The sequence below is a fragment of the Wyeomyia smithii genome, chromosome 3, assembly GCF_029784165.1.
Source record: "Wyeomyia smithii strain HCP4-BCI-WySm-NY-G18 chromosome 3, ASM2978416v1, whole genome shotgun sequence".
Classification (NCBI taxonomy): Eukaryota; Metazoa; Arthropoda; class Insecta; order Diptera; family Culicidae; genus Wyeomyia; species Wyeomyia smithii.
Window position 1 is genome coordinate 273,172,186 of NC_073696.1, and position 26,142 is coordinate 273,198,327.

Sequence of the window (26,142 nt, forward strand, 5' to 3'; positions counted from 1 at the left end):
TCCGTGGGGTGACGACTACAGGATCGTAAAGCCAAGACTAAAGGCGCGCTGGCGCCTGCAGAGCGATCATCAACGATAGCGTATGCTCGAGGGACTCCTTCCGCGCCACGAGCCAAGGCCTTGGCCTCCAGCGGTCGAGTCTTATGTTCGACGTTCCACACGCAAAAGTTGGATGGTGCGAAACCAGTACAAAATTGTGCGTTTTTAGCGCAATTGTTGATGTAATTCGGAACCAGTACAATGATTGCGTGTTGAGCATAACGCAATTAATGCTCTAGCGTTTCTTAAATGTATTTGGCAGCTCCAAACTACTACACCTAAACAGTTTCAACTGGTATCAAGCAACGTTGCAAAGCGAGCGAGAAGCAAAACCATTCTCATCCTTTCTGCTTGAGGCGAGACATATGCTACGCTTCTCAAGTCTTTTGCACACACGCTTTCGAGATACATTTTCTTCTTCATGCATTCCTCTGAATGGCAGTAAGCACGCACCGACAGTATGAGTGAGAGACCAACAACACTGGTATCAAGTGTACAGCACGGATGTCTCGCTCATTTCGTGAATCTACGAGATATTGCCTTGCGCGTCGCAATCCGAACCGAAAGAGGAGCGAAAGAGCAACCTGCAAATTGTATTTGACGTGTCTAGTCTTGTCGCACATAAATGAAAATTCTACGAGCGAGAGAGAAATTTCTCTCGTCGCTTGAGAAAAAGCGCCTGCAGTCACTAATACACACGACGTGAGAAATAAAGTGTCGGTGTATGATACATATCCTGATTTCATTCTATGTCAATGTATTCGCAGTACAACTGTTGCGGTATGCGTTTCACACATTTATTGTGCGATTTCTGTGCAACATTTGTGCGAATCGGGAAGACACAATGATTGTACAAGACTTCAACTTTTGCGTGCAGTATCTCAGACATAGACCAGGGATGGTCTGCCAGCCTGCCGAACATTCAATCCATGAGCGACGACAGGCAATCAGGCTGGCGATAAAAACGGCCCCCGGGCTGTTCAGGGCAGTCATGCAGAGGTGCCTGGATGACTGTCTCTTTCGGGACAGGTGAAAGTGGCAGAGACTGGTCTTACTGCCGAAGGCTGGGAAACCGCCAGGAAACCTATCGATATACAGGTCCATCTGCCTGCTGGATGCTGCGGGCAAGGTGCTTGAGAGGATTATCCTCAACAGGCTGATGAGGTACACGGAGGGTGTACACGGTCTGGCAAGTAACCAGTTCGGCTTCCGGAAGGGCAGGTTCACGCTGGATGCCATCTCCTCCGTCACTAAGACTACGGAGATAGCACTCCAGTGTAAGAGAAGGGGACTACGCTATTGCGCAATCGTCACGCTCGGCGTGAAGAATGCGTACAATAGCGCCAGTTGGGACTCCATAGCGCTCGCGCTCAGGAACATCCATGTACCGGTGTCGCTGAACAAGATTCTGGAAAATTACTTCCAGAATCGAGTACTTGTTCACAACACGGAGGAGGGTTAGAAGTGCGTCCAAATCACCGCAGGAGTTTCACAAGGTTCTATCCTGGGTCCGGTGTTGTAGAATGTTATGCAGACGACATAACGCTGGAGGTCTACGGCGATTCGATCGAGGAGGTCGAGTTGACGGCCGCGCACTGTATACGCAAGGTTAAGGACTGGATGAGCTCATCGGCTCACTGAGCTCAACGGTTTATGGCAGCAAGCGAAAACTTCTTGCCAGTGTGGTTTGGAACTTAGGTATGGTGGGCCAGTGTTGTCCAGGGCGGTAAGTACTAACAGTTACCGCGGTAAACTGAAAAGTACCTAATAACTCATGTGCCTGAGAGTTGTGAGTGCATATCGTACGTTATCATACGATGCAATCTATGTCTTGTCCGGCATGATGCCTATCAGCATCGCCATCAAGGAGGACAGAAAATGTTTCGACCAACGTGACACAAGGCGCATACGGAGTCAGGGCCGGCGTTTCATGTGGGTAGTATGGGTAGTATTACCCACTCGGAAAATATCCATGTGGGTACTTACTCACACGGAACTATCGGACAAAACCAAAAAAGTAATGTTGCGAGCGACAGATTTTTCGATGGTTATTGTTGAGCGAGAGGTCATAAATCTACAGATGTTAAGATTCTCAGGAAAAAGGAATATTTTTTCAATTCTTTCATTTACGACAGAGAATTTTATTTACGATAGAGTTCTAAAGATTAACAATGTTTTCTCGTAAAAATTTCCCATGCTATTTAAGCTCAAATGGACTTCGGAAAGTAGAGCCTCAAAGCGGTCAAAGTTACAGTTTTTTGATCTTTTGTGTGTTCTGATGTAGCTCGAGTCTCCCAACGCAAAAGTTTCCATGTACCTGATTTTTTTTATTTTCAAACAAATTTTTATGAAATAACATCAGATCTCGATATTTCATGCATTTCTAAGAGATTTGCTATCAAAAAAAAAATTCGGTTCCGGAAAATTCAAGAACTACTCTTGTGCATTTTTAGGTTGGTCAAAAACGTAAGACTTTCATGACTATAAGTGAAACCTCATCAGAAGTTCGATTAAGCTCAAACTTTGGGTGGAGTCTTTTTCCGAGAAGACAAAATTGTTGAGCTCTAATTTTTGCATTAAAAAAAATGCGTCGCTGACGAAACTACCCATGCAGCATCAGTCATAGTAACTTTTGAGTCAGCAGGAAAAACTTTACTCGAACTCTAACCGCTGGTTCCGATATCTTCAACATCTTGGCACAGTTGGACTACATTCAGAGCATCGAAAGAAAGACCGGTTTCGTACCGCCGACGACCCTGAGCGACAAGAAACTCCAAAGAATGCTGAAGAGGTGCAACCGGCCAAACAATGGAAAAGTACCTGGCGAACATGGACATCAAAAGCGGTAGTCCCGTCCATCGGTCTCGGAGCTGCAGGCAATGACGCAGTGTCAGCGGCTGAATAAGATGGTTGAGTCGATTTCTCCGGCGAATCGCGACGTGATGGTAGTGGTCGACGCCGAGACCTATCTCACCTTGGATGGTAACGACTGGCAGGGCACTCCGTATTTTACTTCGCCCACGAAGGAAGTGAGCTTTGAGATGAAATTCATTTCACACACCAAGTTCCCAAAGAAGGTGCTGCTGTTGCTGACAATCAGCGAGAAGCTCCGTACTGGCCGTGAACGGGGAAGTTTATAGAACGAAGTGCCTGCCGGAAGTTTGCGTCGTACATTAAAAAATACCATAGGGGTGAAGACGCAGTGCTCTGGCCGGATCTGGAGTCGGCCCACTACTCAAAGCAATCGTTGGAGGAAATGAAAATGGATGCGGTACCCAGGTCGGCCAACCCACCCAACGTTTCCCAGCTGCGTCCCATCTGGAGTTTCTGAGCAAACAAGAAGCGTAAGACTTACTCCAACAATTTTGACGCAAAAATTGAGGAGGAATTGAAAAATAAAACGAAGAAAGAATTCAAAACCATACCTACACGCATGTTCTCGTCCACCATGGCTGATGTTGCGGTAAACTCCCGGAAAGCCACTCGCAAGGTCGTAGAATTGCTTCTGCAAGTGAGCCTATATAATTATCTTCCATGGGAAATTCATTGAAATACCATCCGAAAGAAGTCCATTTTTTTAATGCAAACATTGCTACTGAACGGAATCCGAAAATCTAATTTCTCTCAAACATTCCATTGGCCATTCCATTGTTGATGCACTGTCGATTTTTCGTAAAATTATGTTGTGGTATTAGTAGGTCACCCCTCCCGGCAAAGCCTTTGTCACCCATTAACCTTCTCTTTTCTTTACTACCCACTCGGGAAAACAAGGTGACGCCGGCCCTGTTTGTGAGCAGCAACATGAAATTTGGGATCTAATCAAATGTTGCTAAACAAAGGTCAGATGTCTCCAGAGAATTGTTACCGCCCTGGCCACGTCCTTGCAACTGTTGGGGAACGGGAAAGGAATGTTAGTCCAACATTTACTTAAGAGAACCGCAGAGAACTCTGCGTGCCCTCATAAATGTTACGTGAGATGGGGAATTTTAGTAAGAAAGGGAGACCCTGGGATACATCTGTTAGATGTTGCGGGGCGATAATTAATTATATTATAGGTATGAATTTTGAGAGCTACGAAGAGCTGGAGCTATTGTGATTTACCGACTTTTCATTTTAACTTGTATTTTATCAGTTGAATTTTTAGAATTTATATAGCAATTTTACTGTTTAATATTATACGTTAGTTATACGCTTATTTTTATCCACCGGTTTATCCACGTAAAATTCATTAGTAGCAAATAAATCTTTAGTCATTCAGCCTAAAGGGGCTTCACCTCTCAGTTGAACATTGGCAAATAAGACCTACGCGAACAAAGTCCAATGTTCTTCGAAATATAAACCCGAAACTCTAAAAATATGTGCTAAGTGACGCATTCGTATGAACAAGACATTCTCTGTCTATTTACAAACATTTTAGTAAATAATTAGTTTATTTTTCCTCTACCCTGAACCAAAAATACAGACGAAACAGATCTGTATGAATCTACCTCTACACGTCGATGATCAAAACAAAAAAATACAATGCCGCCTACATGTCAAAAAACAATTGCAGTTGAGCATATATGCAGTATGCCAACGCAACCAACTCGAACAGAAAAAATATCTAAATTAATAATATAACTTATCTCGCACGAAATCCTCCTAAGGCTGCATATTCCGATAGTTCTGTTATTTGGAACATCAACACTAGTAGTTTTAGTCCATTTCACCATTAATTTTCGGGCAAAACACACTTTTAATGAAGAAATTACGTGGAGATAAAAACGCGCACAAACAATCGGCCGGTTGGGAATATTATACATTGTCCTCGATAAATTATAACTGTTAAAAAAAATCAGAAACAAACGAAACTAAATTCTGTTTATAAGAAGCACCTTTCAACTCTAGTATTCAGTACTAAGTTCGAAGAAATCACAGGAGGGTTGTGTGCAAAGCCACGACCGCAAGGTTGAAGTAGAATACTTTTACAAGAGAGTTAACCCGGCTGCTTGCGTGTCAGTCATTTTTCCTAGTAAATAAATGTTGAATATGGCAGTATTGAAAATTCTGTGCAAATGAAATTGAAGTACTACTCAATTTCAGTTTGCACATATAAATACGACCTCACTGAACAGGAACATGTGAATTCAAATTGAGATAATTAACTTTTGGTTAAAGCTCAGAACGAGAAAATATTGAATCTTCAATTCATTTGTTTGGTTGTCCTAAAAAGGACAGTTAGTTGTTGAAAATAAATAAGAAATAAAAAAATCGAATATGAGCGCCGAGCGAATTGGTTTTGGATTGTAAAAAAAATAAAATTTGGATTGGAAAAAAATGGATTGGATTGAAAAAAAAAATAAAAATAAAAAAAAAATCCAATATGAGCTCTACTTACGGCTGTACATTAATGTACGGCCTAGCGAATTGGTTCGCGCCGCTTTCCGCGTTTAGCCTGGCAGAGGCCGAATGCGCACGGCCAACACAATAGAAAGGTGTTTTTACATTGAAAATTAGACACGGCTTTACTGGAGTAAGTGTTGGCAAATGCATCTACCGCTAATACCGCCGCTATAGTACGAAAGCGCGTCGTTTCATGTGGGGAATAATATCAACAACGAAAAATGACACGCGTCTAAGCACACCCGAGCTGTTTCGCCGTGCCACTTCCATTTACTTCCTTATAACATCGGCCTCATGGAAGTCAGTGATGCCACATATACAGATTTATCTGCATTTATACAGATTTTTTGCGTATTTTTTATACAGATATCTGCATATACAGAATACAGATTTTCTGGAAATAATACAGATTTATACAGATTTTTTTTTGGTTTTCATGGGGTCGTAAATCAAACTTCTTTATATAGTTGAAAAACATAAATTACCTCAAATGCGGTTGAGCGTGTCGGTTTTATTAAATTCACCTGCTACGCATAAAACGGGTGCATAAATGAGTCACGGGAAAAATGTTAAACAAGCTATTTTGCATTCATTTGATATTTGGCACTACTTTATGATATTTACTACTATATGATATTTGGCAAGTGCAAGGAATGATTCGCATACTATGTGCCACCTGAACTGCCGCCTGCGACTTATCGATAATTATCGTCAGCGCTGAAATTTTACGATATTATCGATATGAAGCAATTATTGATATTACCAATAAATATCGATAACTTTCCCATCACTAATTCGCATTTGATTTTTGTATCCAGCGAATAAACACCGATGGTGCTCTCACACACGCAACGATTTAACCCCTAACCGTATTGCGCTTGTAACATCAAGTGATTTCGTTTGCTCGCTGTTGCGTGTTGCAACATGTTGCAACTTGGCAGCTGAGAGACGACGAAATTATGTTCATGCTGATTGATTGAATCGACTTCATATTAGCTCCGCATAGTCGAACTAACTACTTTTGTGAATGCGTTCTAACAGGGCAGTTTGTTATTCAAAATCGGTTATGCCGATCACAGCCTTTGCGCTGTCCCAACAGTGGGGAGTTAACTCAATAAAGTAAAAATTAGACAACTACAACAGAATTTGATTGCATCCCGCACAGAATGTTTGCTTGTGTTGATGCCAGAAAATTGTAACCCTTCAATTACTTGTTTATTTGCCTTGAAAATGCATTTTGCGGTTCAAAATCGGTTGCTGATCGCAACCTTTGAGCTGCCCTAACATTGGGGGAATTAAGATACACGGACAACATGCACTGTGGAAGCTATTTCACATTCAGTAAATTAGACGGGCGCGACAGATTTAAATTGCTAGGATCCAACACAGAATGCTTGCTTGCGTTGTCAAAAATTATTAACTTTTAATGTCTTGTTTTATTTGCCTTGAAAAAGACATTTTGATGTTCGAAATTTGTTTTCCTAATGGCAATCTTCATGCTGCCCCAACACGGGGGTAATAATGGCAGACTGGCGACACACGATGAGAAGAACCGCGCTGCTCCTGAGACGTGGTGTGGTGACCAACCACAGGGCTAGTGCTGCTGCTAATGAAGGACGACTGCTGTTGTCGCTGTCTAGAACTATTATGAGCGGCTTCGGCTGAAACAGGCTCTTATATAGGCCAAATAGCATGTTTTCAATTGCAAGGTATATGATTCTGTCGACCGTGCTAGGGAAGAAATCATATAACGACCAATCAGAGGTCGAATTTTTCGTTTTGACAAGGCTTGACTATTTTCAATAGTACAATAGTGTGAATAATAAAATTACAATTATCTTCTTTTGGGAAGAATCTTAGAAGATTTTCCAATCTGTTGCTGCAAGAACGAAGGAAATCCATCGAATACTAACCGATTTATTAGCATTTGAAATTGGACATATTTTCACTTTTTTCGGTTTTAGATTTTCATTTCACATCCCTATGTAGCCGAACTTCCTGAGAGAAGTATTCTACTTCAAAAAAGGAATTTAAAGTTACTTAGCTGAAAAAGGGACGCAATACAGAACACTAAAGTCTGTTTACTTTGAGCAAATTCCATCGAGTTTTGTTAATCTGTCAGTGGTGACTACTAGCAAGAAATATAATAGTTATTTATATTTCTTCAACTTTTGATGATAACACTTAGAATTTACATAACACCATACAAAATTATTTTTTCCCACCGTGTCAGCTGGCAACGGAAAGCTTTACCGTTCTAGCAGCAGAACGTTCCCCTTTCTACACCCGCTGACGAAGGCTAAGAAGCATCAATTTTCATTAATGTTAATTATATATACTGAAGCATGTCTGAGCCCGGGCGTACGCCATCCCATCGTCCGGATGGGAACTCTAATGAATCGCGTAACCGACTGTAACCGTTCTGGTTGCCTTTCCTCTCATACTTACACAATCTTTCTCGCCTTTTTTCCCTCATTGCAGACCGAGATGGTGAAGCAGAATCTCAAATCGAAGGTTGTCCTGTCGGAGCTGGAGGCCAAGTTCGAGCAGCCACCGCAGCTGTACAATCAAACCGCACAGTATCTGCTGCAGGACACGGTCAAGATGGTGAAGGACAACACGACACTGGCCATCAACGCACTGGAAACCGTGGTCTACCTGACGAGGCCTTCTTACTCGGACATGACACTGAAGAGTCTGCTGGATGTGAGTACAGTACATACATATTGATTCTCTTTCCCTTCCGATTGTGGCAACTGGCAAGTCGAGGAAATGAATAGATTCGATGTCACCAGGAATTTCTTACTGTTCATTGATTGCGTCAGACAGTCGGAGCGTAGCATGGGAGTGAATTTTTCTGCTTGCCAAAGCTTTAGCGTACGCACGACTGACTGGGAAGAACCCGCTTGGGCGTTGATCCTTAGCGCTCGTAACCTGTTCTGCTAACATGCTTTCCCGCAGATTTATTCCTATCGACATTTTAATTACGCTACTTGGTACGGCAGTACCAGTACCAGCATCGTCAGCCTTAGTCATCAAGCCCGCACCATGATGCATCGGTGCCTTACAGGGAAGCGTTTTCATTCTCGTCATGGGAACACACCACATGAAACAGCATCAGGCTATTGCAATTCGCGTTCCGCTTCTTCGCCATCGCCACATCACGGTTACATGTCAGTGGTTTCGTAATTCTGCTGGGCTGCCATCATCTTCATCATCGTCATCGCCCATCATCGGCATTATTACCATTGTCATTTTGGGTGGGTGTAACGCGAAAGGACATCCATCGCGGCAATTCTGCCGTTCACATCAGAACGCGGTGCAACACGCGAATTCGTTGCACCACTCTCTTGTATGTGGCTGTGTGTGTATGCGCTGCACTGCCATTGTGTCTATTGACTCAGCTGGAAATAGATTGTGAGATGATGATATATTTATCCTGTGCCACCATCGCTCGCCTGTCACCGTCAGGAATCTGTCGCGAGGCACAGCCATAATCACACTTCTTTGCTTTCGTGTGTTGATGCTAGTTGATGGTGATGATTTCTTCTTTTCAAATGACTTCAGCTGCAGTGACGCCACTCGCTCTCTCTCTGATGGATGGATTGTTCTGACTCTCTATCGAGGGTATAGATTTTGCACCATTCTTTTATTGTGGAAACATTCTGTTGATTTTTCTTGTCAACAGCGGTGTGCTTGTGTCATTTCGCTTTATCAAATCTGAAATGTGGCTGTTTTGGTTTTCACGAGATGAAATGAGATCGTTCTCATGCTCTTCACCTTTAGAGCAAGCAAAACAAGAAATACTTAAGAAAGTTAGGAAATACCTGAGAAGCATGCCGGTATTTTAAGACTTAGCGCTTATAAGTTGAAATTACAAGGGTGTTTACGTCCAGAAAATATACGGAGTCACCAGAAGTAATTACAAAACATTAATCCAGTTCTGAATCGCACGAAAGAATATGTCTCAAAACGGGGACAGAGAGAATCTAACAATGTTGATTATCCTATTGTATCGAACTTTCAAGAGAGCAATTCAGGCATTTTTGTTTTTACTTTCGAGCAAAAGTAATTTACTCTTATAAATAATCCTTTGTCTTGAGTCTCCAGCTTCTTCCATTCGCGTCAACTCACCCCATTCATGGAGCTTTCTGTTCGGAGTTCGTACTTTTCCATCTAATCTTTTACATCCCCTCCTACGGCGCAGTTACTTGGAAGAGGCAAAAACCCAGCAGTAAACAAATTTGAATAAGCACAAAAGTTTGCGTCCTTCAACCCACCACAAGTGCAAACCCGCTGGCAGCAGAAGAAGTCTTACAAAGCACAAAACAGAAAAAAGAAAAAATAAACCCCTTCTGCGAAGACCCACTGGTCAGCGCTCAAGTACCAAACAAACTAGGGGAAAATTTGATTTCCCAGCTTGCCTGCAGCCGCTCCGACCCCTGTCAAGCAAGTGGATCAAGAGTTCTGGCCAAAAGTTGGCGAAAATTAACTGCAAGCCCCTAATTTGAATATTTCGCATCGCTCAAGTTGGCCTTCGCTCCGATGGGGGAGGCATGAAGTGGGAATAGTTTTAACACTTGGGCGCTTGAAGTTTTCCTATCAAGTGCAATCTCGAGTTCATCGGCGCTGAGTGTGGATCGGAATTGAGTGCTTGGAAAACAGCTGCCCCAGCTCTCCTGTCACGAGGGGTAGCTAATTTTATTGAAGATTCACCGATTGATGGCAATAAATTACGGTAGCAGAAAATAATCCCACCGAAGCTAGTGAAAATTTCGTCTGCCATTTTCGGATGTAGTAAATTTTGGAAAATTAAATTCCGCTCCCCCGGAGGGAATTTGATCGCTCGTGGGGACCTTCGCGTCTAAGCCGATAAATCATTTCCGGTTTCGGTTCGCAGCTTGACACAGTAATGAGGGTATAAATTTTCTAATATTTTACTTACAAATTTGGGTCACACGATAATGAAAATGGATAGAACAGTTAGTGCCTGCCTGACACTGACGAGCTGGAGATGATCTTCCTGAAGTTCAGCCGGTGACCGTAGCGTTTCCTGGGAAAGCACACTCCAACGCTTAATGGATGTTTATTTCAGTCTTACTGCCAATTTCCTCAGCTTTTTCCCAGGGCAGCGCGTTGGAAGATATACAAATAGTTTTCTGTTTGAGAACTGTAGTAACAGTAACGTAGCGGCGGGTTTGAGTTACAATGGCAAGGATATGGAAATTTTCCCCGAACCCTTTTGCCGTAGCGAGATTGCATGGAATTTGCCGCTTCATCATGATGTGCCCTCTTCTCGGAAAAGTTCTATGGCGAACGCCTTCTGCCTGCCTGGCTGGCTCAAGGTTGGATTTTGGGAAGCTGAGAGAACGAGGGATTTATTGAATCGAAAATTGAAATCCCACAATCGGTTGCACACGCGGTTTGTATGTTACTGTTTCCATCCTTTATTTATTCATTTGATGAAGAGTACGCTTGCCACTGAAATTGACTGTCGTGGAAAACATTTGAGCTTTTTTCTGTCGGTTGTGTGATATGAACTTGTTTGTTGAGTGGGTGAATGGAAAATTGGCATAAAAGATGGAAAAATTCCAGAATCAGAGTCAATACGGTGAATGAGGAACCACCCAAAAATCATAACATGATGGTTGTGTTTTACTTCAAAACTGGGTCGAAGCAGAGAGTGTGTTATTGGAAAATAAAGTCAATCGTAAATTTTAAATGAAAGTCATGCTGGAATGAGTAGTAAAATGTAACCGAGTACAAGACGTAATATCTGTATAACAAACCAAAACTGCTAGTGAAAATCTGATTTGGTCGCAAAATCGCATACAAATTTTTGCTCATCAAACGTAGCCTGATGTATTATTGTTCGGATTGTACCGGACTGTGCGTTATTGATAGCTTTTCAGCAGGTTCTTTTCCGATAATCAGATAGGTTTTGCTTTTAAAAAAGAACACAGTGGACCACTAGCGGCAAGAAGGATAGTGTGAGAAGAAAAAAAAGTATATCTGCCAAAATAATATTTTTTGATAAATATATCTGCCATAACTGGTCTCGACCAATTGTGTCGTAGGGTAAACAGGTGTACTACTACTTCATGAAATGAATTCGATAATTCTATAAAGTACTATGAGGTAAATTGGGGTGAAATTGATCACCATCGAAATCCATGGGAATGTGTTTTTTTTCGATATGCTAAAGATAAATGATGATTTCTGTGCTGAAAAATAACATTTACAGCTAGTTTGGAAACGAAAATAAAGATATTTCAGGTTAAAATTTGTTTATTTTGGTTCACGAGCTGCTTGTTGTTAAATTTGCTCTTATTTGATCGTCGTTAGACCGATTTCAATTCGGTTTGTTGTAAAAGCTCAAAAACAAGCTCTGAAATTAAAATCTTTGTGGTTCCCTGCGAATTCATCAGTATTTTTTCAATGGTATGGAATGATCATTGTTGAAAATTAAATTTTTTGAGCTTTTATCAAACTTTACTCACTTCTTAAAATTTAACGTAATTAACCCTCAACTAAGATTACTTCAAGGAAATTCAATACTTTTTTTGTTATTTGGAAACTTGTTTGATCAAATTTGATTGAGTTTTGACTGAGTTAGAAGAATTTTTCGAAAATATGAAAAATTGCACCGGGCATGCAAGGGTTGACTTTGACAGGTATGTGAATCATGCAAAAGTTGCGTTTAAGGACACGTTAACATTGCTTAGTGTTGTAAGAGCAATATGGTTTGATTAATATTTTTTATCACGAATTTTCAGGTGATACGTGATACGGTGAACATGGTAGCTTGTGTACCACTAGTGTCTAATTCAAAAAGCTTTTTTTGTGTGAAATAAAGTGCTATAGGTGATCTAGTGCTAGTGATCCAACGGCTAAATTGGATATCTTAACGGATAAGTAGAAGTGTCTTTGCATGCTTTTGATTTATTCTGTTTTTTATTGATTTAATTTGTGCCAGCGCCGACCACCGCGTCTATATCACATAGACGCTACGGCTGCTGATTGAAATTTCATTGTTGTTTTTTTTCATTGTTCGCTGCCTATAGCCTCTGCCGTTACTGCTGGACGATACCAGCGTATTTGTCTGCAGCGGCGTCTGCTTGTTTGTATCGGGATAATGGATTGTGCGAAATGTGGCAATACCATTCGCATTAGCGATGATCCTGTTATTTGCGTTGGTAAATGCAAGTCTCAATTCCATAGAGTTTGCACACCACTGACAAAAATAGCAGCGAAAGTCGTAAATGATATTGATAATATTGTGTTTGAATGTGTATCATGTCTATCAGCCCAAGATGACGGCGGAAACATTGATGCTTTGAGTGGTGAGCTGACCAAGATTATGGGTGTTTTGTCATCTATGTCTCAGTCGCTTACCGATAACCAAAGCAAAATTGAATCAAAGATAAACACGGCAATTTCAAGTGGTATCGAGATGATTTTGAAATCGGTCAGTGACTCTCTGCGTGAGAGTATGGTATCCATTGAAACCAGTGTTGCCAGTAAGCTGAATGATTTCAAAAAATATCTTGAAATTAAAGATCGGGAAAATAATGCAGCCTCAATGAACAGAAAGAGAGCACGTAATGAGAGAACGGTTCACTCTGAATCGGACTCAAATCCCAGTAAGAAAATGTTTTTAGCACGCGATGAACTGATTGTGGACGATTCGAGACGCGATGACGAGGTTTTTTGTTGCAATAAACAAACCTACGCGAACGTTTTAGCGGGGTCAACTCGGGCCGTTTTTAAAAAAATTCAAAGAGAGAGAACCGTAAGGCTCGGCCGGTCATTGTGATCAAACCAGTCGAGTCTTCTCAATCTAGTAAAAACACTAGATTATTTTTGAAAGAAAAATTGGATCCAAAAATACACAAAATTAGCAATTTTAGGAACGGAAAGAATGGCTCGATTATTGCTGAGTGTGCAACAGGGGATAATGTTGAGGTTGTGAAAAAAGATATAGAGAACAATCTAGGTGAAAAGTATAGTGCTGTTATTCCCTCAATTCCTAAACCAAAGTTGAAAATTGTGGGAATGAGTGATCGGTATTCCTCTGAAGACTTCATTGACCTGTTGAAAAGTCAAAATGACATCAACGTCAATGAAGTAAAAGTTATTGCGGAGTACGAAAATACTCGCTTCAAATGTAATAAATATAATGTAATTGTTGAAGTTGACAAGGATACTTATAACGCCTTGATGAGTGCTGGAAAAGTAAGCATTGGGTGGGATAAGTGTCCTGTACAAAAGGCCATTAATGTTTTGCGTTGTTTTAAATGTGGAGAATTTGGCCATAAAAGCACGGAGTGTGTTAATCCCGAAACAACAACACAACAACAACACAAGACATCTGATTGCTCTTCAACTGAATTTAACTGCGTGAATTGTTTAAAGTCAAATAAAGAATTGAAAATGAATTTGGACGGTAAACATCCAGCTTCTAGTTCACAGTGTCCGGTTTATCGGAGACTGTTCGAAAAAAGAAAAAGGAAAATGTTTTTTAGTAAATAGCAGCTGAAAGAATCGCAATGTGAGAGGAAGTTAGAAATATTATATCTGAATATTGCTGGTTTATCTACAAATTATGTTGCTTTGCGGCATCTTGTGGAAACAAAACGTCCAATGTTAGTATTTATAACCGAAACTCATATAGTAGATGCTGATGCATTTGATCAGTATAGTTTTCCGGGATACAAAGTTGCTTTTTGCCTTTCGCATTCCAGACATACTGGTGGGGTTGCTGTTTACGCCAAGGAATCAGTAACATTCAACATTCTATCAAACGAATCTGTTGAAAACAATTGGTTCCTTGGAATTTCAGTTGAAGGAGGCATGACGATTGGAAACCTTGGACTTTTATATCACTCCCCTAGTTCAAGTAACCAGCGTTTTTTAGAAATATTAGATAACTGGTGGGAAAGTACAAACAATTTTGCCGAAGTAACGATAACAATGATTGGAATAGGTACACTGTCGCGCGTAATTTATATTCACGCGCCTTGAAAAAGGCCCGTTGTGAATATATACAGAGGAAGATCGATCAACATCAAAATAACAGCAGAGAGTTATGGAAAATATTAAAAACATTAATGAAAAATAAAGATCGTTTTCCGCAATCCATAACATTTGACGGTTTGAGAGAACAATCAGCGCGAGTAATAGCAGAGAAATTCAACATAGCAGAGAAATTCAGCATTGATTTGGTCAATGAACCGGACGAGATAATACAGCCGATCAATAATAACTGTAGCTTTGATGGTTTTCATCCTATTACTTTTGCAGAGTTGAAAGATATTTGTTTTTCTTGGAAAGATCGGCTGGTATCGACAATATCAACGCAAAAGTAATACAAGATTGCTTTTATGTTATTGGACACGACCTGCTGGACCTTGTTAATGAATCATTACAAACGGGGCATGTGTCTGAAGTTTGGAAGGAATCTCTTGTGGTTCCTATCCCCAAGATTACTGGGACGAATAAAGCCGAAGAGTTCCGTCCCATTAACATGTTGCACACATTAGAGAAAATATTAGAACTTGTTGTAAAAGGCCAGCTGATGAACTATTTAAATAGTAATAACTTGCTAATCCCAGAGCAATCAGGTTATCGAGAGGGTCACTCTTGTGAGTCTGCTTTGAATCTGGTGTTAGCAAAATGGAAAGAAAAAATCGAGGCTAAAGAAACTATTTTTGCTGTGGTTTTGGATCTTAAACGCGCTTTTGAAACAATTTCTAGGCCCTTATTGTTACAAACATTGGAGCGCTTTGGTATCGTAGGGACAGCATACAAATGGTTTGAAAGCTATTTGTGTGCTAGAACTCAGAAGACTCGTTTTAACGATTTTGATTCGGATTCCATTGCTAATACACTTGGTGTACCGCATGGAAGTGTTCTAGGGCCCATTTTATTCATTATTTACATTAATGACATGAAGCGCGTTTTACGGTTCTGTGATATTAATTTATTCGCTGATGACACTGTTCTGTTCATTGCAGCGAAGCATCCGCTTGATGTTGTAGCACTTCTAAACCAAGATTTACATTATCTAGCGAATTGGTTAAAACTTAAGCAACTAAAGTTAAACATTGGTAAGACAAAGTACTTGATGATTTCTTCAGTCAACTCCAAACTAGACGTAAATATTGAAATTGATGGTGAGACGATTGATCGCGTAAATGAAATAAAGTATCTTGGAGTAATTATTGATGACAGATTAACTTTCAAGTCTCACATTGATAATGTCATCATAAAAATGGCCAGAAAATACGGTGTCTTGTGCCGGTTAAAGGATGAATTGACTATTAGAAGTAAAATTCAGTTGTACAAGTCAATTATTTCACCACATATAGATTTCTGCTCATCCATTTTATTCCTGGCAAACAATACGCAAATATTGAGATGCCAGAACACCAAATTTTCTTTTTGGAAGATCACAGAACTCTCTGTTGTACAAAGGAATAAACTTTTTCAATTCGATGCCCAGGCAAGTAAAACGTGCAGCAACAATGGCAGCTCGACGAGCTGAGCATTTTCTGTATGTGTGTGTGTGTGTCTCACTCACATTTCTCAGAGATGGCTGGACCGATTTTCATGAAATTAATTGCAAATGAAAGGTCTTGTTGTCCCATAAGACCCTATTGAATTTCATTGTAATCGGATTTTCAGTTTAGAGGTTATGGTATATTTAAAAATGTGAAAATCATGAAACATCAATATCTCAGAAACTACACAACCGATTTGAACAAAATTGGTCTCAGAAGAACGGGCTACCTAGAAAACCCTTAAGTTTTGAATTTTATAAAGATTGAACTTGTGGTTCAAAAGTTATGAGAAGAAACGTGTTCTGAAGACTGCTTAATCTCACTCATGTTTCTCAGAGATGGCTTAACCGATTTTCATAAAATCAGTGTCAAATGGAAGGTCTAATTGCCCCATAAGACCCTATTGATTTGTTTTGCAATCGGACTATTACTTTGCCTGTTATGTTTAAAAATGTGAAATCCAGCTATGCAAAGGAACATATTCCGAAGACTACTTGGACTCACTCACTTTTCTGAGAGATGGCCGACCCGATTTCCACAAAATTAGTGTCAAATGAATGGTCTAGCTGCCTCAGAAGACCCTATTGAATTTTACTGTAATCGAACTGTAACTTCATTTGTAATGTGCCGACTTGTGAAAATCACGAAACTTATTAAATTATCTCAGAAACTACACAACCGATTTGATTAATATTATTATCAGATGAGCGGGCTAGTTAAGGGTTAACTGATGAATTATGATTGAACACGTGATTTCAAAGTTTGTCTGCCCTACACGTTCCCATTTCATTTGATTATAATCGAACTTAAGCAACCGTTTTGTATTAAATTATTAGTAAAACAACGAAAGTCTATTATCTCAAAGATTACAAGACTTATTTGAACATAGCTAGTGTCATACGAACGAGTCATCTCTCAAACTCACAAATAACAAACTTCATAACAATTTGTTATGTGGCTCAAAAGTTATGGAAAGAAGAGAAATTCAAAGACTATTTAAAACTATACCTGCTTTGATCGATATATGTGGCCTCAACATAATTTAAATGTGGTGTCGTACTATTTGAACGTTCTAAGTTCATTGATTCCTTGCGGTTCATTTGAAGTCTGCAAATGTACGACGAATCGGCCATAGGATATGATCAAAGTCAAATAACAAATCGTTTGAAATGATTGGGTTTATCGAAATGACAATATCCTCGTCGTTTGGCTTCTGTACATCGCCTTAATTCTGAATATATTCATATTGGGTGGTATTCTGTCATTATCAGCAGACTTTCTGGCATCAATCTGACACCGGAAATACCCATATTGGGAGGTATTTTTGGTTGTTTTCCAGAAACTAAAAGTGGTCGTCTTCAAATTCAAAATAGTGTCCAGGGTCAATGTTTGGTTTCCATGCGTCATCACGTTTACGGAAGTATCCATATTGAGTATTATTCGGTCATTTCCGACTGTTGCCTATAAGTTGCCATTTAGCAATTCAAAATGGTGCCTGAGGACAATTGTTAGCTCCTTGCATCATTCTGGTTCCAGAGATACTCATATTGGATAGTATTTTAGGCTGTTTTTCACAAACCGGTAGTCGCCATCTTGTATTTCAAAATGGTATTTAGGGGGGTGATATTTGGTCACTTTGGACTGTTTTTCAGAAGCCGAAAGTCGTCATTTTGGACTTTAAAATAGCCTGTGAAATCAATTTCTGTCATCTGGGCGTAATTCTGGTTCCGAAAACATTCATATTGAATGCTATTTGGTCATTTCCGGCTGTTTACCAGACACCGGAAGTCACCATCTTAAAATTCAAGATTGTGTCTGTGATCAATTTTTAGCTTCTGTGCATCTCTCTGGTTCCAGAAATACTAATATTTAATGGGAATCGTCCATTTCAGGCTGTTTTCCAGAAACCGGAAGTTGCCATCTTACAATTCAAAATGTTGTCTGAAGTCGATTTGTGGCTCCAGTGCATCATTACGGTTTCGGAAATACCCATATTGGGTGGTGTTTGGTCATTTGCCGCTGTTTTATCCGACACCGGAAGTCGCCATTTTGGATTTCATAATGGCATTTGGAGACAATTTCTGGATTTTGAACGGCATACTGGTTAAAGAAAAACTCATATTGGGTAGTATTTGGTCATTTTCTGCTGTTTTCAGAAACCTGAAGTCGCCATCTTAAAATTTAAAATTCTATATGTGGTCGGTTTTAGCTCCTGTCTATTATTCTAGATCCGGATATTAGTATATTGGGTGGAAATCGGCCATTTTCGGCTGTTTTCCAGAAACCGGAAGTTGCCATCTTACAATCCAAAATGTTGTCCGAGGTCGATTATGGAACATATTTGTTACCACTAAAAACATTCACCTGCTAATATGGTTCCATTTAGTTGATTAGTTCGCGAGATGTGCAAAAATTTGTAAAGAAACATGTACTTCCAGAAGAGGGAGGGGCGTCAAACCATTATGGACATATTTGTTACCTCTAAAAACATTCACATACCAAATTTGGTTGTATTTTCTTGATTGGTTCTTGAGCTGTGCGAAATTTGTGTTTCATTTTCATGAGATCCCTCCCTTATAGAAGAGGGAGTCGGGTTTCAAACCATTATGTACCTATTTGTTACCACTAAAAACATTTACCTGCCAAATTTTGTTCCATTTGTTTGATTAGTTCTCGAGATGTGCACAAATTTGTGTTTCATCCAACTATTATGGACATATTAGTTACCCCTTAAAACATCCACATGCCAAATTCGGTTTCATTCGCTTGGTTTGTTCTTGAGTTGTGCAGAAATTTATGTTTCATTTGTATGGGACCCCTCCCTTCCAGAAGAGGGAGGGGTCTCAAACTATCATAGGAACCTTTATCGGCACCAAAAACCCCTACATACAAATTTTCACGTCGATCGGTTCGGTAGTTTTCGGGCCTGTATGGATCAGACAGACAGACAGACTTGACTGCATTTTTATATGTAAAGATTACAACATCAATATTTTAGAACCTAAAGAGTGAATATACATTGATTGGATTGAAGCGTTCATGTAAATTTATTTTTACAAATAAAAAATTGAATGAGAAAGGCTGGGTCTGACCGCTAGGTGGAGACTAGTATCGCATATACTTCCGCTTGAAAAACGGTAGGCCATACACCCAATAGTGTCCTGAACACCGGGCACGTACTGTCCATAATTCAGAAATTGGCTAATATGCCATTTTTACCGAAATCGAGAAAACAGTTCCTCGTTTTGGTAAACAATTCATTTGGGAATGCAGCAAATTCGTTTGGCTAATATCCAATATAATTGAGAAGTTGGCTAATATCCAATATGTTTCTACCTGTGGCATGTTCACAAACCAGTGTATTATTACTGTACTTTGTTTCGTCTAACTTTCGAAATTGTGTTGTAGTTTGGCGGTTATTGGCGACAGGTAAGCGCCCTTGGATCAAATTTGACTTTTTTTACGAAGAATATTTGATGCAACAAGAAGTTATTTGTTGTGTTGCGAAACCCAATGATCAAAACGCGTGACTGTTTCCTTCGGTCATAAATCTGTATGTTCTTAAAATGTTATTTAACTTTTTGATTAGAGGTAATATTAAAGAGATGATTCAGATTTTATTTTGGATTTGTTGACAAAAAATAGGAAAAAGGATTGTGAGATTATCATAAAAATAATATTTTCATTATATTGTTATATTGTTGCGAAAATAATTGTCTCGTCGTCCTTTTCGTCTTTACTTGTGCTTCCGTGTTGTTTTATTAAATTTAAAACCATTTCCACCATCAACGAGCACGATATAATTCACATCGTATGGATATTAGTCAAATTGCTCACCGGTTTGTCAACTGACTATTCGTTTATAATTAAAAAAAAAGCTTCTGCGGTAAAAATACGTGCCGGATGGAATTTTCCTGCAGATTTCTCTGTATCAATTCAATGGCAAGGTTCCAGCATATATGAAGGGTGATATAATCAATAAAAAAAGTTGTCATGGACAGTCAAAATATGTTGTACCGACAAAAAACTTTAAAATGCGTTTTTCTCGTTTTGATGCCTATGGCATATTAGCCTTTTTTTGAATTATGGGCAGCGTCCTATTTTTGACCAATCTGTATAGAAACAAATGATGCCTGAATCAAGCTCTGCTTCTTTCTTTGCATGAAGATGTAGAGGTAGTAATCAGAGCATGGCCTCCAAGGCTACCGTTGGTGTAGTGCGCATGGCGCTGGACTTTGTTAAGCTTTGCTACGGATGTCACCTCATGCACCTTTGGACATCACACGAGAGCGGCGTGGGTATTTCCTGGCCGTGCAAAAGTTATGTAGGACCAAAGAGCCAATCGTGGTTTCAACCCCCAGGTTTTACTGATTAGTGTGGTGCAGGCCCAAATTGCCGTTGTAGGTTTTTTGACTATGTAGTCAAATTCAGCCGTCCAATTGAATATTCCCCAGGTGTTTCACATTTTTACAGAAGCTCAGTAAGAACCCATTCAGTGAAGGAGGAGACAGAGCGTGTTTCCTCTGTTTGGTGAAGGGGACAGTTTTAGCGGAACTTGTGTTAGGCCCCTCCTAAGTGCACCAACTCAGTGTAGTGTGTAGTGTAGTGTAGTCATATTTTCCGCGAATTATGAGGACAATATCATTGGCATAGCCAACGATCTCATAGTCAAGCTGGGTTTGCTTGCTTGATAACGCATCGACCACCAGGAACCAAAGCAACGGGGAGAAGATATCCCCTGGTTGTCAATTCTTCTATTCAGAAGAGCTGTATTGATTGAAACATAGGATGTATTGTCGTAAGCGCCTTCAATATCAAGAAATGCGCATAGCGCTGTCTTTTGATAGTTCGGCGACTTTTCGACGAGAGTAACTATGCCATGAAGAGCAGTTTCCGTTTATTATGTTGTGCTATTCTTTATGTAGTGGTGAGTTCTTGAGGAACTCATTGCGTATATAGCTATCTGTAATTCTCTCCGTCAACTTCAGGAGTGTAGATGTAAGGCTTATAGGCCTGAAGCTTTTGAGCAAAGTTTTATCTTCTTTCCCTACCTTCGGAATGAAGATCACCTTGACTCACCGCCAGCTATCAGGGATATAGCCTAGGGTGAAGCTTGCACGGAACAGATGTATCCGTTCGGGCATTATGACACCATCTGATTTTTGAAAAAAGATGGGTAGAATGCCATCTGGTCCAGGAGACTTCATTGGTTCAAAGGAGCTTAATACCCAATTGATTAAAGCCTCCGTGCACAGCCTTCGAGAGAGCAGAATCGAGTCGTTGGGCGCTGTACGCCTTGTACTCGGACGCTGCAGCTCCGACGTCTGCTGTCGTTTATGCAAGTTGACCCAGGCAGGGAAGTGTTCATAAGAACCTGAAGTGATTTCCTGGGTGTGACGGTAAGACTGCCGTCCTGTCTTTTAAACTGCCCTCTAGACCATTGGTGTGGTCTACTGACATCGCTTTCTGAAGTCGTGAAGCTTCGAGCAACGTTTGAATGCCCTCGCAGGTTGATGATGATTCCGCATGATTCTACAAATTCTTTTTGCCTTGCGTAACTCCGCGTTGTGTTTAGTGAGTGACGCTCTGTACTCATATGCTTTTGCCCTGTTGAACAAACGTCTGGCCTCGCGGCGAAGGTTATTGAGCTTTTCGTTCCACCACGCTCCACGTTGCGACTCACGAACCTTTCCTATAAAGGACAGCTGGCCATATACACTGAAAAGTTAGAGTGTGCGTAACCAGATCATTTATAAGCAAAATTAGCGCATTTCCTGACTAAATTTGAAACCAGTACAACGCATGTGCGTTGAGCATAACACATTTGATGCACTAGCATATTTTGAATGTATTACGCTATACTTATAAAGCTTCAACTAACGTTCAGAAGGCTTGCATCGTTAAAACAGTGCAACCAGCAACAGATACTGATAATTTAAGTACTGACAAAATAAAGAAATTATTTTCTGATCGATTCACTTTCATGTATCAAGTCATTTGAAAACATCATTCAGTCATTAACAATAAACAAAAACATTAGATTCGTTCATTTACATTTTGCATTTAACTATGACTTCTGCGACAACAAGGCTAATTAATATCAGGAAGAATAAAAAAATAGTGATTATGGCGTTTCGAATAATCACCGAAAAATAAGAAACAATATTAGATCAACGTTTTGATGCTTGTAATACAAAGTTCTACGTGCGCGTCAAATTTCATGGTGAAACATTGTGTTTTACTTCTGAAAAAATCATGCGCCATTCATTGGATATCGTTTTCTATTCGTCAATCAGTGGAAAAGAGATTATGCATTACAGAATGGTCGCTGATTTAGTTAAATGCGAAGAGTCAATTCAGCCCACCACCGCATGGGCTTAGTTCGTAAACAACTATCTGGCATCTCTTTCTTACATTAACAAGAATCAAATAAAGCCTAAAACACAATGAAATTTCGAGAAACAAAACACATCGGCAGTTATGGCCATGGTTCAAAGTTTTGTAACATGGACCAAAAATGCCTCATTTGTGGAGACTCTTCTCACAAAAAGGACACATATCCTGTGAAAGAGAGTAAAAATTTTCGCTGTGCGAATTGTAACGGCAACCATATGTCAAATTTTTACCAATGCCCAGTCCGTTTAGCAATTGTTAAGGCAAGGCAAGGTAAACAAAGTTCTATTTCTCAATTAAAGCAAACTTCAAAACGAAATTCTCCAAGCGTACCAGTGACGCATAGTTTACCTATTCCTTTGCATACCCGTTTAACTTATGCACAGGTTACAGGTAGTTCGAACATTATACCGCCTAGTGTTGGTAGTTCGAAAATGACCGTTAATATGGGTAAGCAAAACAGGCTAGAAAATAATTGTACACCTATTACTCCAGCTAACATTGCTGCCGAAAATATTTTTTCTAATGTCAACTGCCTGGGGCCTATTACGGCAGGTAAACTTTCTTTTTTGCAACAGGCAATGTTCGATCTTATGAACGCCATGTGGCAGGCAAAATCAATGTTTGAAGCCATTCAAATAGGCACAAATTTTACTATTCAAATGGTTTCTAATTTAAAATTCAGCAATGATTTTAAATAAAACAATTAAAACATTAATTATTATTACTACTTATTATTAATTATTACTGAAACATTTTTGAAACCTAACATAAAATTAAAATATGATCCCAATTACGTGGTTCATAGATATGATAGGATTCAGGGTTCCGGCGGTGGAGTTGCAATTGTTATTCATCGCCGAATCAAACATCGTGCTCTTCCCCATCTTGAGACGAAAGTTATTGAAACTTTGAAAATTGAAGTTCAAACTGAACTTGGGATTTTATTTATTGCCGCAGCATATTTACCATTTCAATGCACACGCGAGCACAAAAATTATTTTAAAGGTGATTTACAAAAACTCACCAGAAATCGTTCGAAATTTTTTATAATCGGCGATTTTAACGCTAAACATCGTTCATGGAATAATTCTCAAAGTAATTCCAATGGCAAAATTTTATTCAATGATTGTTCTTCAGGATACTATTCTATTTTGTCTCCGAATAGTCCTACATGCTTTTCTTCTGTAAGAAACCCTTCAACGATTGATTTGGTGCTAACAGATCAAAGTCATGTATGTAGTGATTTGATCACACATGCTGACTTTGATTCTGACCATCTTCCAATAACTTTTTCTTAATCACATGAATCAGTTTTAAACCCTATGAGCTCTGTTTTTAATTATAACAAAGCTAATTGGGAAAGATACAAAAATTATATTGAGAGAAATTTCAATAATGAGCTTGATTTGCAAAACGAAGTGAATATTGATTCCGCTTTGGAAGCATTAAAATGTGCAATTGTTGATGCCAGGAATTATTCTGTTCCAAAGGCTCAAGTGAAATTTGATTCATCAATAATTGACGAAAATCTTCAACTTCTAATTCGTTTGAAAAATGTCCGCAGACGTCAATATCAACGTTCTCGTGACCCTGTTTTTAAAACTATTTATAAAGATTTACAGAAAGAGATTAAACATAGATTTACTCTTCTGAGAAATCAAATTTTTGAGACTAAAGTTGAAAAATTGAAACCATATTCAAAACCCTTTTGGAAGCTGTCGAAGATTCTTAAGAAACCTTCAAAGCCTATTCCAGTTTTAAAAGATGGTGAACGTTTTCTTGTATCCAATGAACAAAAGGCTCAAAGACCTGCTCAGCAGTTTGAGAGTGTTCATAATTCCTGACGGGATTCCCTCTTGCGTTCTCAAAAAATGCATGGCTGCGCTTATTCGACCTCTAGTTATTATACTGAATCTTTCCCTTCAGCAGAAAACATTTCCAACGATGTGAAAGAAATCGATAATGTTTCCAGTACACAAAAAAGGAGACAAACGAAATATCGAAAACTATCGCGGAATCACGTCACTTTGTGCTTGTACGAAGGTGTTTGAAATCATCGTCCATGAAGCGTTGTTTGTTTGTAGCTCTCAATACATTTCCGTGGATCAGCACGGCTTCTTTCCCAAAAGATCTGTAGCAACGAATTTGACTCAATTTGTCTCTTTTTGTTTGAGCCGTCTGGGTGACGGGGAACAAGTAGACGCTGTTTACACAGACCTGAAAGCTGCTTTCGATCGAGTCGACCACGGAGTTCTACTGAGTAGGATAGAGAAACCTGGGGTTTCTGGTGATCTCGTAAAATGGATTAAATCATACCTGACGGGACGAGATCTATGCGTGAAAATTGGTTCGGAAGAGTCAGAATATTTCACGAATCTTTCTGGCGTCCCACAAAGAAGCAATTTGGGTCCCCTGCTTTTCACTCTGTTCATTAACGAAGTTTCCTCTTTACTGTCACCTGGGTGTCGCCTATTTTACGCAGATGATGTAAAAATATTCGCGATAATCAAAGCCTTAGCCGACTGTCTGGAACTACAACGTTTGATCAACGAATTTGAGGCATGGTGCACGAAGAATCTGTTGACACTAAGTGTTCAGAAGTGCAACGTAATAACATTTCACCGCAAGCTGAATCCAGTCTTATTCGATTACACCATACTTAATCATACATTGCAACGGGTAGCTCACATTCGTGATCTAGGTGTAAAACTTGATTGTGCGCTAACATTTCGTCCACACTTTGATGAAATGATCTCAAAGGCTAATCGTCAGCTGGGATTTATTTTCAAGATAGCTAATGAGTTTCTGGATCCTTACTGCCTTCGATCGCTCTACTGTTCGCTAGTGCGCTCTATTCTCGAGTCTTGCCCGGTAGTCTGGTGCCCATCACGAGCAAACTGGATCGCTAGATTCGAGTCTGTCCAGAAAAAATTTCTTCGATACGCACTTCGCGTGCTACCCTGGAACAACCCGTTAGACTTACCCTCGTATGAAGCTCGATGTAAGCTACTAGGACTTGAAACACTCGAGCAGCGACGAACTACTTCTCAAGCCGTTTTTGTTGCTAAAATCCTTTCCGGACAAATTGACTGCCCTGCAATACTACAACAGATGAACCTTTACGCACCCGAGAGACCACTCCGCACGAGAGACTTCCTGTACCTCGAGCCAAGCAGAGTGAACTATGGGCTGTTTAATCCAATTCGATTTATGGCCGCACAATTCAATGCTGTCTACGAACTTTTCGACTTTGGGATTTCGATTGATGCCTTCAAACGACGACTCTCTTGTAGACGACAACTATTTTAAGATGTTTAGTGTAATTATGTTTGTAACTTAGATTTATTTTATCATTGAGACCATACATGTGTCAGATGACTTTACAAATAAATAATAATAATAATAATAATAATAATAATAATAATAATAATAATAATAATAATAATAATTCAAATTTGAATTTTGTGAGTCCAATTGAAAATGAAGTCACACGTCAATTTGATTTAATTTCTTCCCAGAATTTTTTACATATAATTTGGGAATCGACCGTAATATTGATATCGGGGGATTTCGGCTAAGCGGTCTTTTAATTTGGAAACACTTATTTGATTCTGTCCACCGTTTCAACACCGGTTGGTGTCTTCATCAGGGAAACTCTCTTCTCTTCTCTTTGTTCACTAACATTCCAAGAGAGTTAGTCACCAGAATGATAATAGAACGGTGGAGAGAAGTGGACACAAAAATCAATCTGGACTTGTTCCTG

At 39.7% G+C, this 26,142-nt stretch overlaps 1 protein-coding gene across 2 annotated transcripts in view; it reads left to right on the top strand.

The window, feature by feature from the left end:
• LOC129732401 (protein tweety-2-like) overlaps positions 1-26,142 on the top strand; it is a 236,879-nt gene that overhangs the window by 187,504 nt on the left and 23,233 nt on the right. For both annotated transcript variants that reach the window (XM_055693252.1, XM_055693253.1), the window contains exon 3: positions 7,903-8,127. In XM_055693252.1, the coding sequence (XP_055549227.1) occupies positions 7,903-8,127 (225 nt within the window). The remainder of the gene's footprint in view (positions 1-7,902; positions 8,128-26,142) is intronic.